The sequence below is a fragment of the Patiria miniata genome, unplaced genomic scaffold (genome assembly GCF_015706575.1).
Source record: "Patiria miniata isolate m_02_andy unplaced genomic scaffold, ASM1570657v1 HiC_scaffold_24, whole genome shotgun sequence".
NCBI lineage: Eukaryota > Metazoa > Echinodermata > Asteroidea > Valvatida > Asterinidae > Patiria > Patiria miniata.
In genome coordinates this window covers 2591495-2611542 of record NW_024037063.1, presented here as the reverse complement: position 1 = coordinate 2611542, position 20048 = coordinate 2591495, and the positions used below count along the sequence as shown (strand labels likewise).

Genomic DNA, 20048 nt, shown 5'->3' with positions numbered 1-20048 from the left:
TCTGGCTTGCTGTCATTTAGAAGAAAACCAGAAATGTAGGTCGATTTCCAAGGATCAGTAAATAGACTGATTTTTTAAAGTAAAGAGTGCTTTGGACCAAATTGTGTTTCGTGAGTAAAGGCTGTTATTGGTTTTTCACTGTTTTCTCGAAAAGTGGTTTATCCACTGAGCTAAAATTTCAACAGGTTTGGATTTTGAGTGTTTTTGTTGTTGGAAACAAAAGAAAAATGCATGAAAAAGCAAATTATCTTATATGCCTTTAAATGTATTTCATTTTCACAGTGAACTTCAATGCAGCCGAAAAAAAAAGTGGCGTTGTTTTGTCTTAAGTTAATATTTTGCTTCTTATTTTCCTTCCAAACCCAGGTTGAAAACTCGGGTGACTTCTGGACTTCTTTCACCAATCCCCAACAAATCGACTACTGGACGTGCGTTTATATTCTGGTGGTCACCATGTCGACGGTCGGCTACGGTGACGAGACCGCCAAGACAACTCTTGGGAGGATCTTCATCGTGGGTTCCATCTTTGTCAGCGTGGTATGTTATCTCGTCCAGACTGATGACTGTGTCCCAATTTCTTGGACACGGAAACTCTCACTTCATGAGCGATAATGGCTTTCAACCTTTGCGTTCTAAGGTTTGGTCCCATATTCTGTGTTTCATACAAGACGGACATCTCAAGTACCAAAATAGAATGAATAAAAATAGCGAAATAGTCAACATGCTTTAGCTTAAAATAAAACAGCTCTCTCTTTTGGTTCTGCTGATCGAGTACATTGAATTTGTGTTCAAGTGAGTGGGACATGTTTTTCCGAGTTAAGATTTATGCACTGTATGACATCTGTAAGCGGAATATCATAAAGTGTCATATATTGTACGTTTATGTTGAAAGAACATCTATTAGTGACGCTCGGATGAAAGTCTAGGAGGTGTGCTCACTCGATTCTGAGTTGATGCTGTTGTTATAAGATAAGTGTCCTAAATGGGTCATTACCGCGGTATTACTAGTGGTCATTAGGGCTTTCATCGACTGCGGTACTGAATAATTTAAAGTCCTTTAACAGCCTATAATTAAGGGCCGTGTTAGTTTTACTTTACCACTTTGATAGACCGTTGATTTACTAAAGAGTCTACCCTTTTTGTGTGTAATTCAAATTTTCCGACAACCTTGGTCATTATATTTTGGTCTCGGGCGAGTTTTATGGTAATTGCTTCTAAATTTATGTCAAATAGTGTGGATATAGAAATTCAGCGGAGCTTGTCATTATTTATAGCAAGACCAAATTGCATTTCCGTGTCGCCAGGTCTGGAGAATACATTTACATCCAATTTTAATGCAGCCACAACTAGGTCTAGCAGAAGGAAAAAGAAAAACATCTTTTTGACTTTAAAGTTACTCGTGACATACTCTTCGCCAAATTCAATTTTTCCTATCGAATTTTCAATTTGTATTTAAAAAACATAAATTTTCTTATTTTGGGCTTCTACAAGCCTCTGAAAAATTAGAGCTAATTTTTTTGTTTTGCTTTTTCACCTGTAATGCATAAAAAGATCTGCCTGTTATTGTCAGTCCTCATATAATTCAAAATTTGTTAAGGAATTCTTTTCAACAACTAAATTTGGGGGGAATATTTTTTGTTCGAAGTCTCATTCAAAAGTGAGTAGCTTTCCTATTAGTTGAAGAGTAGCAGTTGAAAAAAAAACATGTTTTTCTTGGTGAAACTGGAAAAAAAATATGAGGAATGAAACTTTCAAAGTTTCTGCAATGGAATGGAAGTTTTTATGAATTTCAGTGAAAATGCCATGGAAATCCGTTCATGCAAACCAGAGATCTAACAGATTGTAAAAGGCTGTGGGTTTTTTCACCCATTCCAATGGGTTTTACACAGTTAGTGATATCAGCGCATCAGATTGTCATGGGCTTTCACTCTGATGTAAATTAAGTTAACTGTGTAAATCCCATCCCATTGGAATGGGTGCAAAATCCATAGCCTTTTACCATCTGTTAGATCTCTGGTTTGCACGAGCAGATTTCCATGGCATTTTTACTGAATATACACAAGAGTATCATTAATGTGTTCCATCAAGATAAAATACTAATGTTAGGCCAAAAAAAAAAATACGTCGGTCTCTGGTCAGCGCGCGCGTCGATTTTAATCATGCGCGTCGATCTTTTTTTTCCCCAAAATGTTCCGCAGTAGCTCCAACATAATAATTTTTATTACCAAAGAGCACCAAAGAATGGGAAATTACACCAAGGCAAATGATCAAGAGCACCAAGGCAAATTATGGAGGACACCAATGTACACGAGGACACCAAAAAAGCAAAATAGTACCCACCTTGTCTGTACAATCCAAGCTTGGAAAAAAAAAAAAAAAAAAAAAAAAAAAAAAGCGCATCCTCGCGTCAATTCCAGAACTTTGGTCTGACCAGAGACCGATTATTATTTTTTTTTGGCCTAAAGTAGTTTTTTTTTTTTTTTTTTGAAATTAAAGGATATCTGCTTACACAACTTTTTGGGGGGACACCCTGTCAAGAATAGTTGTCATAAGTATAGACATTACATGTGTGAATAATTGTTTCTGCATAAACCTGAAATACTTGCACTGTCAAAAAAAATGGATTGAACAACCAAAGGAAAAAGTGAATATTCTTCAACTTCACCTCCGAAATGCATTTTGTGACAACTGCTAATGAGATTAAAGAACTTCTACATTTCTCTTTCTAAATTTTCTTGTTTTTCTTTTCTCAAAATAGGCCATCTTTACCAGCTATCTGCCAGAGTGCTTTGACATCTTGGGGAGAAGAAAGAAGTACCAGGGGTCCTACCAATCTGAGAAAGGACGAAAGTAAGTGACAGATTGGCCAAAAATATATTGAATGGTTGAATTAAACAGATGGAAATTTAAAAAAAATAACAAGTTTTTGGAATAGACGCTTTGCATAGTGGCCATCTTTGACCTGCCTTTTTTCCCCCCACAAGTATCTGCAAAGGTAGATACGTCAATTGTCGGTCACGTCACAATCTTGAGATATTGTGCTGCATATAATTTAATTTAAAAAGACTTCAAACTAAATGACACAATTGAAAATTTTGAAACACAAAGAATTCAGACCACAATTACCTGAAAGCACAATTTGTATAAAATGTGTTCAAATGTTCATCTGTTTTTGCCAAATTGGCCTTTTGCCATTTTGAACTGCCTAAATACCCAACAACTTCAACAAACTGTTATCTTCAGATAGTAAATGCTATTTACCATCTTTGTGTACATTTCCAATAATTTAATTCACAATTTAAGCCTTGGCATTCCAGAAACAGTCGCTTAACCAAAAAAACAAACAAACAGAGTTGCCTGGCAACACGCCGGCCAGATGTTTCTGCCACCTTTTGCTGAGTTAAACTGTCATTAATTATGCATGATAAGATATGCTAATCAGCAGATTGGTTGGCATGGTCGTTTCCGAAAGTCTGTAGCTTGTTGCTAAAAACGTTACGATGCATTGCACACAGCCCGTAAAATATGACTCAACATTGATGATTCTGTATGCTGGTTCAAAATACAAATACAAATTCTGGGGATAAATACTAAGCCTTAAATAGGTTTCCTATTAAAACAAATAATGAAAAAAACAGAACACACTTTTTTCCATACCTTAGGGCGTTTTTATTTTTTGGAAAAACCCTTTCTACATCTGCCGTATCTGGCTGGTTAGTATTGATCAAGTTTGATGATAAAGTATTGAAGGATAGTCATGAAAAAGAGGGAAGACATGATTTTTTTTTCCTTTCTGTCATGTGTATCGACAAAAATTCTCTGGTATATTTTTCAGGTTTTTTCCCCCTCCCCCACCACAAACACAACCAACATTATACAGGTATTTTGACACTGTAGGGAAGATAATGACAAGTTGTAAGTGTTCATGAATACATATGGTGCTTTATAAAAAGAGATACTACCTATGTTCGTTGAATGTAAATAGAGCCTTTCTCGAGTTGGAAGACTAACTCTCTGCACTGCGGGAGTTACATGTAATAGTCAAGTAGGCAAGGACAATCGACTTGGCACGCGACTTCCTTGTCAACGGTTACAAAGAGCGAGTTAAAAGAACGCATTTGCTGCCATGCACCAGGCATTCACGCGAAGACATTACAGGTTTCTGCAGATGCAGAATTAAATTAGTTGTACATAATTTGTGCCTTGGGTGTGCAAGCCAGTGAGTGCGCACACGTAATAATAATAATAATAACAATAAGTTCTTATAAAGTGCCTTGCGTTTAAAACCTGAAGGCACTGTACATCATTGAAAACAAGATACCTACAAAACACATTAAAGTACATTCACCAAAAACTAACATTTTTAAAAACATAGGGTCCTAATCACACATTAAAGACACAAGGGCGGATCGGGGGGGGGGGGGGGGGCAAAGGGGCCCCCCCCAAAAAAAAACGAAACAAATTTTTTTTTTTAATGTGACATCGCAATAAAGGCAGGCAATGAGTACACCACCATCTTTTCCTCAAAATAAATTGGTTAAAGTGGTCAGAAATTGCCTCAGATCGCACCACAGAGCATCTAGAATCCAAAATTTTTTCGGGGCCCTTAAGCGGGCCCCGAACCCCACGCCGTAATTTTTTAGGCCCACTTTTTGGGGGGACCAAAATTTTGTTTGGCCACCCCAAAAATTGTGTTCTGGATCCGCCCTTGTAAAGACACAAGCATACACCAATACAAACAAAACACTGTTAAACCTTGCCATATAAAATTTACATCTAAGTCACACTAATAATCAGCAATCGGCTTTAAAAAGATGAGTTTTGAAAAACCGTTTAATATCAGTAAGAGTTGTTGTGTGTCCGATATAGCACGAAATCTTATTCCACTCCTTAAAGCTGGGATGGCGTGTGTAACACAGTGTAGTGTTTACCACACACAGAGCCCTCCGAAGTTGTCATAAACCACAATCTATTGTTCGTGCGCAAGTGCCTAGCGCCAATACCACCTGGTTTGTACATTATCCCAGCCTATAGACTGGTGTAGTGGTGATTATGTTCCGTTCTATCAGCAGTTCATCATTAGATCCAACTTCATTAGCAGATTTTTCCCCCTGATTGCATCTCCGGGGGCTTGTTTCCTCAGTCCCGCCAAATTACCTTCATTATCAAATCCCAGAGGCGCCCTTTTGCTTCATCCTACACTGAATACGCGTGGGTCATAAATTGAAGGTCCAGAGTATGACATTTTCCATCCCTGTTAACTCGAAATGAGTAATTTGCCTCTCAAGTATCATTACAAATGAGTTCAAATTGTTCTCAATTGTTATGTAGGTACCGATAGCTTTTATCGCTCGTAGGGGAAAAAGACATTAAAGGTAGAGTAGACTATTTGCAGCTAATCCAAAAAGTAACTGATCAAATTATTGTTGAAAAGCTTACTTGGTTTCAAGATAGTAATGGACTAAACTACCTGTGAAATTACTCCTGGCATGCCGTCATTTTGAAGAAAGCAATAAAAGAAGGTCATTTTGAAAGATGCGTCAAGTGACGCTTGTTTGGTTATTTCCGTTAGTAGTTGGTTTGTCATTCAGCGAATCCATGAACGGTTGTGGGCAAGTGTTGACGTGATGCACACGGGCGCACGCGGTTGCTATTATTCGTCAGTTCAATGTGTGACATCGCGTAGCTGCAATCATCTGAATGAGAGCTTGTCCCTGACGCTGATTTCAGGTGCAATTCAAAACACGACTCAGCAACTTTTGAATTGAAATCGAGATCCTTAAATATTGTTTTCTCAGAAAATACAGCATTTACAGAGCTCAAACGTCATCAGGTCAGTTGTTAATCACCCGTCGTTAGATTTTGAGCACTTTAGTTGCCTCGAACGGCAAAAATGCACAAATGACAAATGATTCTCTACCATTAAGGAATGCTTCCAGAATTCCCATTAACGTACATGTCAGATGTAATAGGGACAGGGAAAAAGTGGACCCCTTAAGCCAAATAGATTTTATGCATGAACGGTACAGTCCACCTCTTGACCCGCTTGTGAGATTTCCATTTGTGGGATACATTACATGCATGCATACCTTCACCCACGTTTGGGTGAGAAACGCAAAAAAATTTATTCCGGAAGTGAACAAACCCACTGCGTCTTCACATGACCACCTACCATATGGCAGCACTGCGTTAAATATATATCTCTCCCTTTGTAACTGTCGAGGAGGTACTTGTACAGGCAATCCATATACTTTTCGATCAATGTTAGGATAACTGTTTTGGTTAATTATCAACACACGGTCTGGTCGATGCCACTTTGTTCGAGCCCTGTGTACACACACTCATATGTGCTGTACATACATTGCAGAACTACATGTAATCCTTCAAGTTTAAGTGATAATGTGCAAATAGACGTTATCCACGAGGACGCCATTTTGGTCGTGTTCCCTGAATCTGTTGTATAAATTGTAAACTGTTGAACGGGATGGTACCTAACTATTTTTTTTATTGTAGTGCATGCCAAGCCTCACTAGTCACTTTCAATTATAATTTTTTTTAAATATGGCTTAAAACATTAGGTATGTTTAATCACAAATTTTAAAATTATTCATCAGAGCAGAAACTGGTATTTATTTGTAATAAACTTTATTTCATTGCTTTTAACTCAACTCGCTAGTTCCAGAAATGAAGACAATTCCTCGCTTTCAATTGAATATGGCCGACTCGTGAATAAAATCTATTGCCAGTACCTGAACACTGTGTACATGTATAAGCTCATAAATCCAGCCACATAGGCAAGGATGTCTACCACTTTATGGATCTGAGTGAGAATGTTTGTGAACCCTGGTTTAGAGTTACCCTACTTTAAATATTTGTTGAAGTAATTTGTTTTTAACAGCCCCAGTTGTAAAAACTAAATGACGGTTGGCATTAGTGCTGCATTGTAAAGATTAACACAACTCCAGATTACACATTAGCTACAGATTTGTGGGTTACAAAAATATTTCTCTGAGCGGAATGTTGAAATGCGTTGCAACGTACGCCATCATGTAATCTATTTATTTAAATAATTTTATTAAACCACCAGCCAGCTACATTTGGTCAAATTATGTATTTATTTTTGTCATCAAGGCACATCATCTTGTGTGGACACATCACGTATGACAGCGTGGCCAACTTTCTTAAGGACTTTCTCCACAAGGACAGAGATGACGTCAATGTTGAAATTGTCCTTCTGGATAAGTAAGCAATCTTGAATGTTATTTATATTTTTATACATGCTAACAGGCATCTAAAGGAACTGGACTTAAGGCAAACTCAAAGTATATTTCAATCCAAAATGTTGACCTAAATATTAAAACGATATTGCATAGTTTCTTGTTTGTTATACGAAATCAGGTTTTTATTTATACAAAAGAAGTGCCATGGCCTTTTGGTCTGGTGCATTGAACTCAAGATCTTGTGGGTAATTATGCAGATTGTGGGTTGGAGTCCAGACTGGGGTTGTGGTATGTGTGTTTGTGTCCTTGGGCAAGGCACTTTGTCACAGCTTGCTTCTCCCCACCTATTAGTGACATAGGTACCTATGAGGGCAGAGATGGTTGTGTGTTTGATTTAGCCATTCATGCCAATATGGCAGCTGTATACTCCCCAGGGAGCTGAGATTGTCTTTAAAATATTGTCACGGGCCTGATGAATGGGGGTTGAAGTGATGTACTGCACTCTCAGTACCCATTTGCTGGGTAACGGCATGTGCACTTTATATTGCAATTTACTATTATGACTAAATATTCCTGTTTTCATTCTTCGCTCAGTTCGGAGCCAGATCTGGAGCTGCAGGCTTTATTTAAGAGACATTTCACGCAGCTGGAATTCTTCCAAGGTTCGGTCCTCAACTCAGTGGACCTGGAAAAAGTCCGGGTAAGATGCCACATGAATTTTTACATCACTTTTTTTTGTTCTGTTTATTGAACAGAAAGTTGGGGAAAGCTTCAGAATTAAAAACATATCTAGGCCAGGGCTTGCCTCGGGATTCCACATCATAACATCACATGTCTTTGCAAATCCTGGTCACAAACTCCTGGATCGACTTGTGCCGCGATGCGTGAAATCAAATCAGAAGCGTTGCTCATGCGGAACTGATGGCATTGCGTTGTCGCAATCTTTCTCTCATTCCCTAGTCTGTCAATTTGCCAGTCGCGATGTATGTTTTCCCCCTGGGTCGGGTACAAGATCCAAGCTCATTCTAACCAGCCAAGCAGGGAATTAATGAGCCGAGAATACAAATGTGGACTTCCCATGTTTTATGCACGTAGACTCCGTGGTAGCCAGAGTGCAGTTCACTTGGGTTCTAGTCCTTGCTAAGAAAGTTTTAATTTTTTTCTCACTGCTGTCCAAAGCACTAGAAAACAGTAGATTTTGGGTTCGATTCCTACCTTAGCAAGCTTGTGATTTTTTTGTGGCAAGTTTTTTAGGAGTCGGACAGAACTGAGTATATAGTGCGTATAAAATTACATGTGTGTAAGTGATGAGCAAGACCTAATATTGAAAATTACGCCTCCCAAGTCAAAAAACAAGATTTTCGTCAATTTTTTTTTAGTTGAAAGAGGCTGATGCATGTCTAGTACTATGCGACAAGTACAACCTGGATCCAGACGCGGAGGACGCCGGTAACATCATGAGGGTCATCTCGGTCAAGAACTATCACTCCAAATGCAGGGTCATTGTACAACTTATGAATTACCATAATAAGGTAAGACAGATGAAGTTTAAGATATTCGCCTCGGCAGCACAACAATCTCAAACTTGTTGTCATACTTCAATGTACTGTTACTCAGACTCCAACGTGTATTAGGCCGGCCTCACGTCGACCTGCGATTTGCTTGCGCCGCGGCGGAACTAGCCTCGGTTAAGGCGCTCGTTGATATTGCTTCGTACAGTGCTTAGCGTGCAGCTTGTGTTTATGTTTTTAGTGGCAAGACACCATCATGGACACTATCAATGAACGCCTTGACCAAGGCTAGTTCTGTCACGACACAAACATATCACAGGTCAACCTGAGGCCCGCCTTAGACCTCAATACATAGCTTGAATTTCTGGTGCGCGTACATCTATTTGAGTAATTTATACACACTAATATTCAGGCTTGTAGGCGTACGACACCAATACGTACAATTGTCCCTGTTTCACAGGCTTAATTTTGAAGGACTTGAAGAACTTGCACAGATCCAATGGTAATCATATCCGTTTCTAGCCATCTCATGTTGATTTCCACCAACTTCCTTTTTCCTAGGCCCATCTCCTGAACATTCCCAGTTGGAACTGGCGGGACGGAGATGACGTCATCTGCATCGCGGAGCTGAAGCTGGGCTTCATCGCCCAGGCTTGCCTAGCGCCCGGCTTCTCCACCATCATGGCCAACCTCTTTGCCATGCGCTCCAACAGCGAGGTAAGCTGCGAAAAATTCCCCCTAAAATTTTGTGAATCTCACGTGGGTCACTCTTACGAACATAACTGTCTCTTGATGTCAGCTTGCTAGAGTTTTGGGACAAGTTACGGGCAATTTGGCTACCCAGTTTTGCAGTGTTAAGGCCAGTGTTTCATTTCAGATTTTGGATTTTTGTCGAGTCCATTGCAAGTTCCCACAAGTCCGTCACAAATCAATCAAAAGTCTTCCAGTCCCAAGTCAAGTCACAAGCTATTCAAATGAACTGTGACGAAGACCTTCCTTTGCTATTGTTTATCCCCTTTTATTTTAGACCAAACTTTTAAAATGATATGCAATTTACACTGTACTGAAGCTGGATTTACGATGGACTCGTGATGGACTTGACACGAGGCCCTCTTTGTGGCGTGAAAACAAAAAACTGTGTTGTGCTTCCACCGTGCGCTTTGCATTTTTTTTTTTGAGAATGTTTACATGGATGATGTGCCGTGTGCATGTTTATTATAATTATGGGCCTTATTCACGAGTCGGCCATATTGTATTGAGAGTGAGGTAAAATCTTCATTTTTGGAACTTGTGTAGAGAAACGAATGCAGTGACGGTACAGATCAATACCAATCTGCTCTGATGAATCATTTAAAATTTGTAATTAAACACACTCTAATGTTTTAAGCCATATTTTAAAAAAAAATGAAAGTGAGGCTAGAGTGAATAAATAGTCTGGCATCACCCCACTCAACAGTTCACAATTTATGAAATACAGTCAGGAAACACAACAAAAATGGCCAACTTGTGCATAAGGCCCATGTCATTGTATGTGAATGAGATATTTATTGGGTTTTTTTTTATGTAGCTTGTTCAATTCGTCAGTCATGCTTGATTGTAATTGCATGAAAATAGTGAAATAAGGATAAAAATGTACAACAACAATGCTGGTCACGGAGGGCACAAAACTCATTTCAATCGATTCAGAATGACTATCCACCGTTTGTCTGGTCATGCATGTGGTGTACACAACGGGCCAGTAAAGTGGACGAACCTGTGTTAACAGGAACGCAGTGCCCATCTCTCTTTCGTTAGCGATTGGGCCAGACTCGTATGCTGCTGTGGGGGGATCGCCACACCTCCTCCACAGCGAGTCTGTTACCTTCCCAGCATTGAATAATGCCGGTACCCATTTAACACCTGGTATGAGAGAAGTAATTGAGGTAAAGCACCTTACTCACCGCTGACTTCATTTTGCTATCTACTGTCAATGTTTCTCTCGCATTGTTCACAAGAAACAGCTCAATACTTGGTGATAAACAAAGTACTCGGAAAGTACTCGACTACAACTCTGGGCTGGCCCTTGGGACCAACAAGTATTTGTTGACGCGAGGGCAATGAAATTTATGCTGCTGATGGAGATTATCCGCATTTTGTCCGTGTCCCGTGTGCATGTACATGTAGTCTTGCTTTTGTCCACAGATTAAGCGAGCCGCCTTCACTCAGGGTGTTAGTCACACCAATGTTTACCAAGTCTCGTCCAATGAATCTGACACTGCTGTATGTACACGTGTATCTGTGAAAAGCGGCTGGCCTGATTTTGCATGACATGCTTTCTAATACCACAAGTGCATGAACTAATGGCCATTCCAGTCAAGATTGCTGTTCCAAATTGACGGCGCCCACTTTGCCTGGATTCTGGCGTAGCATTACAAACTATAGACCAGCCCAAGCGTTTGATCGTTGCTCACTAACAAGTGTCCCAAAAGCAACAGAAGCATTGTGCCCTGGCCATTGTTCAGAATAGCCTTCACGGGGCAGTTATTCGGGTAAAAGTGAGTTTAGGTCACCTCTGTTATTTTCTAGTTCCGTTCAAAAATGACTTTTGCTAATAACTCAAATTTTTCCAAAGTGACTTTTGCAGCTCAAAGCAGACTTTATTTTAATTTACATAAACTCTAGGTTTTTGTAACTTTGATCATTTAGTCTACTTTGGAAGAAAATGCGATTGTCTTGCCTGTTTTAACAGTTTAGAGACGCACGAGTCACAGCAGTTCAAATGCTGTCATTGTTTTGCCCCATAATTTTCCTCATAAATCAAAACCCTGCCCTCTTTCTACAAAATTAAGCCTGCTGATATTCAGCATGGTATCCTAGCAAACTAAATAACATAAAATGACTTTTCTGGCTGGTATCGTCGCAAACTATTTTGGTAAGTGCCAAAACATACAAGTGTATTTTCATTCTTTTAAAAATGGAACAGGGCCCTAAACTACACTTTTACCATTTTTGTGTGCAACGGCTGGCACAAGGCCTTCGCCGTTACGGGGCACCGTGCAGCGATCGCTTGTCTAATCAGCTGATTGGTTTAACCTTTTTTTCTGTACATCACATTGCAAACTTGTGATATACACGTGTATTTCAAAATAAGCAGTATGCGTGAAACGTTCTCTCTGATCCAAATCATGGAGATGCTTGTAAAAAAAGGTCTCTCGGTTATAAAACCAAAAAAAATACGTGATTCCCACGAAATCTTGACTGGAAGGGCCTATATTGTACGCCAAGATTACCTCCAAATGTCAAACAACAGAATTTGTCTGTGGTGATCAAAAAATTTCCCTTTGTGTCCCGAAAGTAAAGAACCAAAGATTAATTGTACATTGTACTTGCAGATTGGTCACACGACAAGTCCGAATCAATACCTTTTGTTTAGATGACCTTGCTGTTCCCATTAAGGCAATCTGACGAAAATAGAAGCTCAGAAATATTTAGGAACTCTAGAAAAATAGACTGAAAATCCATCTGCCCTTGCCGAATTGGGTTTTCAGGCATTAACCCACTTTTTAGAGAATTCGTGACAATTTGGAGGTAATTCTTAAGAGTGTGCTTGAACGAAGGTTGCTGCGATGTATATTTTACCAAATTTCCATGTAATATTTATTTTTCAATGTCGCTTTAATAAAAAAAAAAGTATCGCTAGTTGTAGTTGGCTTGCAATGTAATAAGAATTCATTGTTTTTGTTCAGTTTTGTGAATTGTTTTTCTGTTTTTGAGAAGTGAACATGTTTAATTTGCATGATTTACAATGTCATTTACAATAATAATTTTTTAATAATTGCCTTTAGTCTATTCAGTTGTCTACTAATGCAATATTCTTTCAACAGCATACCGTACAACATATGCCAATTTTAGTACCAAATTTGTTTAGTTTGTATATTCTTTATTGTATCAACAAAGCTGATTAAAAAAACAAAAACAAATTGGCATGACGTATGATTTGATTTATCTTGTATTTATGTAAGTTCTGATACAACCAATTGTCTTCATTTTTCCTGGAGGGAACTCTCTTCTAAATGTCAGCATGCCAATTGTTTTTATTATCAATTTCTGCTCAGAAATCTCTTTTGAATTGTTTTCTCTATCTGTCTTTCAAATGTTTTCTTTGTTTTTTTGTCCGCACCCAATCCTGTACTTACCCGTGTGTCCCTGTATATCTCCTGTTCCTATGAACTCCAACCTCTGACCTCTGAACCCCAACCTTTGACCCCTCAGAATGAAAGTGAAGGTTTTCTCTCGGTTGGAGCGGCTACCTATCAGGTGTGTTGAATGTGACCTTTGACCTCGATGGTGAACTCATCCAGTGACACTGAAATAACACAATCCTGCAGATTGATTCCCGATTCACTGTTTTCATGCCACACAAGCGTGTACACCAGCGTTACCCTGTTTGCCATATGCACTATCACACCATGCGCCATACTATAGGGGATGAGGGGCAAGCCACTTCACCCCTTCCCCTTCATCACACCCCCCCCCCTCCATCACAACCCCCATTCCTCGAAAAGTTTGTAGGTAAACTGAGTCAAAGATGTACCAGAACAGTAAGACTGATTGATTAAAAGAAAACAACATTGAATCCATATTTTCACAGCAATCTTTAGTTTACTTCTACATTTGAATATACTATTACTACCGTATCTTATCTGTGGTTCTTGCGGTAAATATAATAGTCCTCATCTCTTTACATGCACGTGCCAACTATTCTCCACTTCCCACTTACAGCTTGCATTTTTCACCTCCGTTCCTCAATTCTTACACTTTGGCTTTTAGCTGCTTCATGTTATTCTTCAGTGTTCTCAATTAAAGTATTTACTCATGCTTGATTGTCAAGTTGGCTTTCGTCCTCATTTGTCGTACAAAGTTGTACACGATTGTATTTTTTTCCATCTCAACTTCACTTGTCTTCTCCATGTGAAAGAAGAAAAAAAATCAAAATTCTTTTTTTTTTTCATTTAACTTTTTTTTGGGGAGAAAACTGGCCACAAAAAGGTCTTTCTTTAGTTCCAAAGGGAACAAGTTGATGTTGTCTTTTGTGCCAGTTTGGTTGATTTATGGAGACACTGGTTCAAAACTGGTTCTTAACAGTTAACTTGTTATGATTCTGAAGCATTAAACATCTGTGCCATTTTCTGCCCATTGTAGCTGCTTTTCCGTGGTCCAGGTAGTAAAGAGGGTGAAATTAAAGGCAAAAACTACTTAGCCAGATTTTTTTAAATTTAACTGCCACGTCAATTAGAATGCATGGATCAACGGTATAAAATTTGGGCTGACAAATCAAGGGGGGGGGGGGGTGCATCGGAACTGGGTACCCGACTGGTGATGTCAGGAACCGGTTCCAGATTATGGGATCGGGTACCCCTTACAAATTACTAAGTAACCTCTCAGACAATCAAAAAAAAAAGGTTTTAAATGCCATTTGTGGGAATTTTCAAATTGAACACCATTCTACATTGAAAACTAACACAGATTTCAAGTTTATGTGCATTTTAACGTGCAATGGATGACGTCTGCTAAAGTTGCAGTTTACACCGTAAAGCTGTAAAGCTCTTCAGACAACATCCGGGATTTGAATTTTGGGGTTGGGTTTCTTTTACGGGTACCCGGGTACCAGTGTTTTACTTCATTAGGGTGCCCACTACCAGGGTACCAGTACTACTCGTAAATGCACACCACTATGTCAAATATGGCTATTAATCAATCGATTTATTACCTTAATTTTCCCCTCTGTAATGTAGATTTGCTTTGTTTTCGTTTATTCATTTGCTCCTTTTTCCTTCCACTCGTGAATCGTGTAGAACACTTTGTCTTGTGATATACATGTATTATTAATTGTTTATTTATAATCAATTGTTTACATGCTTACCATTTTGGAAATTAACACTGTTTTCCTTCCTTTTGATGCTTATTAATACTGCAAATTTAATATGTAAACTGTACAGCTTTTATTTTTGCAATGGTGATATATTCCTTTCCTTTTAATTTACTTGGAAAGTTATTTGAAGTAGTAATTGCCAGGAGTTTTAATGCTAACTAAATTTGCTTTTTTCTCTTTCTACAAATTAGAGTATTTTGTTTTATTTTCAGCACTATAACCAAGCAGATTAACTTTTGCATTATTTATGTTCACATCCGACTCTTATAACCTGTCACCAATTAATCAAATTTTGTAATTTGTTTTCCTTTTCAAATAGTTGAAAAGCCAGAAGCATCAGAAATACATGAAATAAGACAAGTTTGCTCATTAGTAAAATTTTGTGTACGCATGCGCATGACAAACATTTAGGCAGAATTTAGGCAGTGCATTGGCGATACCTTGTCGTATTTCTTACATTCTTATTGGTTTATTCAAATTGAATTCATTAGCAAACTGGACCCAATTTCTTGGCTCTGCTTACCGTTACCAAACAATCCCTGCTTACTATAGCAGAAAATTCCTTGCTTACGATAAGCGTATTTCATGCGTAAGTGAAGAATTTTTGCTTCTGCGCATGCGTATATCCCGTAACTACTGTATATGAGGATTCTGTGCTTATGGGTAAGCTAGCGCGGTTAGCACAAAATTTGTGGTCGTAAGCGCGGAATTTTTTGGTGAGCAGAGCCAAGAAATTGGGCCCTGGTTCTGGCTTTTCCTTTAAAAAAGAAAAATTACCATTAAAGGCCTGCAATGAAACCTGATGAAATCATGAATGCATAACTTTCTCCCCCACACCTGTAACCAGGGTCGTAAAGTGTCTTGGCAGACACACTACTTACAAGGCTGCGGTAACGAGATGTACACTGAATACCTCTCCAAATCGTTCACTGGACTGTCTTTTCCCGAGGTGGCTCAGTAAGTGCAAAATCTTCACATTCATCTTTACTAAGCTTCTATGTAATTATATGCTGAGCGAAAATATCTGCTGGGAACCAGTTGTAGGCTATAGACATCCCATGGCTTTTTAGCTGGTAACCTGTTTTTGCTTAGGAAATTGTTTTTGCTAAGCAGAATTCCTTGTTAAGCAGATCCAGTGAACCAGTGAAATTGTATTTGACAAATTCTGTCAGGCAGAGGTGCATGTTACAAAACTTGCATTCTTAATTGATAACATATTTGGAAAAATTCCTGAAATAAGTGTTTGTGTATAAATTTGTCTACATTCCTAATGGCCAATTTCATGGGGAGGCTGAGAGCAGAAATTTTCTAAGCAAAGAAATTATCAACTTAGCAAAAAGATGTACTGTTTACTTATCATCTGTTTGCAATTTTGTATTTATTTTCTTTTTTGATTTTTCATCCAAAAATTTGGATTGTCTTTGAAACATGAAATGGAATACAAGCTATACAAGTAACAATTGAGAAATGTAGAAATTTCTGTATCTGGAAAAAAGGAAAAAGGATGATTGTTCTAAACGTAATTGTATTTGAGTATTGAGATCCTAGTGATGCCTGATTTTTATGAAAAATAACTGCCTGTTTTTCTCCTTTTCAGGGTGTGCTTTCAGAAACTGAAGCTTTTGCTGATAGCAGTGGAGTCTAACATGGACACGGTTGAAAGCATGTGAGTGGAATAAGAACAGAAAATAAGGGCAAAAAATAATAAACGTCGGTTATATAAATGGGAAACGACAGCTATGGGCATTTTACTTCGTCAAGTGAGACTTGTGACGAAGCATTATTTGTAATAATAGTGACCATCATTGTTAAATAAATTAATACAACCCATAAATCACTGGAGTCGGTCTAAAAGATATTTCAGGATCTGCACTCCATATGATGCACCAGACGGGCTTAGGAACTGGAGTCATCTGAGTTGCGGTCAACTAAGGCTCGAAAGCAGTGCCTTGAAAGACTAATTGTATGTATTTCATTCACCATTTCAGAAACTAAATGTGTTTTTAAAATTATGATTATTCATTTATTTTTTTTCTCTAGAATTGCAATCAATCCTGGTCCACATATCAAGATCCACGAAGGGACGCTGGGCTTTTTTGTAGCTCCCTCGGCTCAGGAGGTCAAACGGTGAGAGCTGAAAATATTTATACTCTACAGGTTTCTCGTAAGAAAAGAGCAGAGACAGCCACAGAAATATCTCTAAGTTAAATATTCAGACTTGCATCTAGATGATTATTGTCTAATTTAGTGGGGCAGATAGAGAGATATGTGGGAGAATTTTGCCTTTGATGATACAATTAGCATGGCATTTGGCACACAGTTAGAGTATGTCATGAGAAAGATATTTGGCTATAGGGCCATCGCAGATTTGTCCTTTGAAAAAAAATGTAGGTAGAATAACAAGCAATTTTCAAAATTTTCAAAATGGCTGACATTGCTTGTTATTCTGCCTATATTTTTTTTCAAAGGACCAATGGGCGATGGTCCTATAGCCAAATATATTTCTTTAAGACATACAATAAAATGATATGTTTGTGTTCATTTTGTGTGCCTCTCTGCTTAGGGCCTACTACTACTGCAAGGTGTGTCATGATGATGTCATAGCTGTTGAGAAGATCAAACAGTGCGACTGCGATAATGGTAACTATTCCAATTCTCGTTAAATTTTATTTCATTGCCAAAACATAGCAACCTATTAGGGCCCTAGGTTCTTTATGCATTTGAAATGTTTTCATCTGGTCCATTGTGAACAGTTATTTAGAAATAATTGTAGATAGAGAATATTTTATTCATGTTGCTTTTGAGGGCACTCAAATCCTGAGAAAACGTTTACTGATTGTCCTCCAAATAGTCAAGAATGAGTTTTTATAGATTTTGTTCTTGAGCTTTCTCTTCTGGTTTACCCTGAACCTTTATTTATCAGAGTAGAGAATTTATAATTTTACCATGATAATGAGTAAACCATGGAGCTTACTTTGGTAAACAGTTTACCATCACATATGCCTGTATCAACATCCATATGGTTTTATTATCTGACCCTGGTAAACCATTAAACCCTCATCAGACTTTACCATAGGTAACCAGTTTACCATGATGTATCCCTGCATGAGCCTTCATTTATTTGGGACGGTTTTGTTTATGGGACCATGGTAAACCATTAAACCCTCATTTTGTAGTCCTTACCATTGGTAAACAGTTTACCCTCTTGTCATGAACCATGAACCTTCATATACCGGCATAAATGGGGTTATTATCTGATCACGGTATACCATTAAACCCCTCATTACTTAAACCTTACCTCATTACTTAAACCTAAACGGTTTACCTACCTGCATTATCATAAACTGCCAGTGTACCCCATGTACCATGGTAAACCATTAAACCTGTTCTTTCTTGGTCCTTACCATTGGTAAACGGTTTACTGCTTACGATGTCATTGTACCCACATGTGACATGGTAAATGGTTTACCATTTGTCATCCTGGTGTTGGTACTCTGTCTTCATCGGTTTCCTGGGCTACTTTCTTATTCCCTCTATATAGCGGACTATTTAGGTCGACGCAGCAATCGTCACGGCCTGAGGCGTCTCCTGCCGTGTTCTCGGAAACGCAAACACCATAAGTTCTCAGGTTTCTCTTACTTTCTTGCTCCTTTTCACTTGTAAACTTTGCATGTCCATTTCTTTCCCCTGCATGATTTCCTTTTTCCACTTTTATTCCATTCCAACCTTCATTCCGTTCTGTACTTTTAAAAATTTGAGAATGAAATTTTAAGTAATTTTTCTGTCGTGTCATTTATGTTAACTTTATTCTACATTTCAGCCTTTTAGGTGGTCATTTGGACAATCAGTCCACTTGCTTTGTCTGACCAGTTTTTTGACGGCCAAAATGAAATAATGTCAGCGCATAAGGATCTGAAGAAAAACAATGTCCATTTTGGCTACTGTGTAATTTAAACAGTTCATGTATTTGTGTGTTAAGTCTACATTCACTCCTGTTTTGATGTTTCATCTATTCAGCAAATGATTGGCACAAATTTCAAATAATTCACACCAGTAGTAACACATGTAATCTGCACCTTTATGATCCTTTTTCAGGTAATCTTACACTTTGCACAGCAAATTTTTTTGGAGGCATCTTCAAACATTTGAATTCAAAACATAAAAGTCACTGTATTGCACTCAAACCAGGAACTATGGAAGTCAATTTCCCAGAGATATCCGCTGTTGTCTCGGATGTACAGGTCTGCAACATAGAATATTTGGGCAGAGAAGAACACCTCACATAATTCTTTGGTATTTGTTGTTTTTTTAATTGTTTTTAGAAGTTGTTTAAATCCTTAAATGAAGAGCAGTTTGATGTAAGTTTTGGTTGATAATACGAGGCAGTGTCGTGTATGTAGAGGAAACGGCCTTCCACTTATTCTCCATTGTCATAGTAACCTGTCGTCAAATGTTAGACAGTAAAGTTTGTCTCTTTGTTCATTTGACCCAATAGCTCGTTTGAGATCCCTCTCCACCATTCAAACAGTATCAACAGTTTTCGCCTGTGAGTACAGGTCAAAGTTCAATCCCGCCGACCCTGCATCATTAACTGACCCCAAAACACGAGCAACTATTAACATTTTCATTCCTATGTGCTTGGTTTTACTGTGCGTAAATTTAACCCAAAAGTGGCTGACATAAGCAGTGCTCTAACAACACGCACCACGGACGAGAAGATACTCAAGGAACATGAGGTTATTAGTAATCAGGACACTGGTAAGGGGATCACTGAATATTCATGAGTGGGTGTGCACAGCGGCAGCCAATCACTGTTCTAGTATGCTAATCAACCAAACCTCAGTATGGATTCTTGTCACCTGTTTAATTTGAATATTCATGAGTATCACTGCTTAGCAATGTTGTCGAGTCTGGAACTAAATGGGTCAAAACAGACTAAAAAAAATTGACTTGAAATTGATTTGAATAAAAACACAAAAGCATACAAAAAAATCAATAACCTGTTTTCAAGTCTTAACTAACTTGAGCTATGGCTTGAATACATGCTTGATTTGGAATAAAACCTGGACTTAGCCTGGATAAGAGTCTAATACCATGACCTAAAATGTGTGTTGTTGAGTTTGTCAAGTCTAAACTCAAGCCAATTTGATCCATTTTGTGTTGTCTTCAAGTTCAAGTCAACTTTTTTGAGCTGGTTTTTCCCGAAACTCAGAACTGGGCCCAATTTCGTGGTTTTGCTAACCATAAAAATCAGCATTTTTGATCACCATTTTGTGGCCACAGTACTAACACTGAAATTCTGCGCTAACCCTGTAAGCATGGAAACCTTTAGTTACGGGATGTACGCATGCACATTTAAGCCAATATTCCTTGCTAAATCATGAAACACGCTAATTGTGAGCGTGG

The 20048-nt window shown here is 38.4% G+C and overlaps 1 protein-coding gene across 15 annotated transcripts in view; it reads left to right on the top strand.

Annotated features, from left to right (window-relative positions):
* Positions 1-20048, top strand: part of LOC119731963 (calcium-activated potassium channel subunit alpha-1-like) — a 69055-nt gene that overhangs the window by 32846 nt on the left and 16161 nt on the right. For 7 of the 15 annotated variants that reach the window (XM_038205297.1, XM_038205295.1, XM_038205289.1 and 4 more), the window contains exons 6-18: positions 367-537; positions 2759-2850; positions 7132-7242; positions 7815-7920; positions 8600-8752; positions 9293-9448; positions 10913-10990; positions 15490-15599; positions 16240-16308; positions 16683-16769; positions 17206-17282; positions 18184-18270; positions 19138-19188. In XM_038205297.1, the coding sequence (XP_038061225.1) occupies positions 367-537; positions 2759-2850; positions 7132-7242; positions 7815-7920; positions 8600-8752; positions 9293-9448; positions 10913-10990; positions 15490-15599; positions 16240-16308; positions 16683-16769; positions 17206-17282; positions 18184-18270; positions 19138-19188 (1348 nt within the window). Of the gene's footprint in view, positions 1-366; positions 538-2758; positions 2851-7131; positions 7243-7814; positions 7921-8599; positions 8753-9292; positions 9449-10912; positions 10991-12982; positions 13028-15489; positions 15600-16239; positions 16309-16682; positions 16770-17205; positions 17283-18183; positions 18271-19137; positions 19189-20048 lie in introns of all 15 variants that reach the window. The other 8 variants (XM_038205292.1, XM_038205302.1, XM_038205298.1 and 5 more) reach the window with 5 other exon arrangements.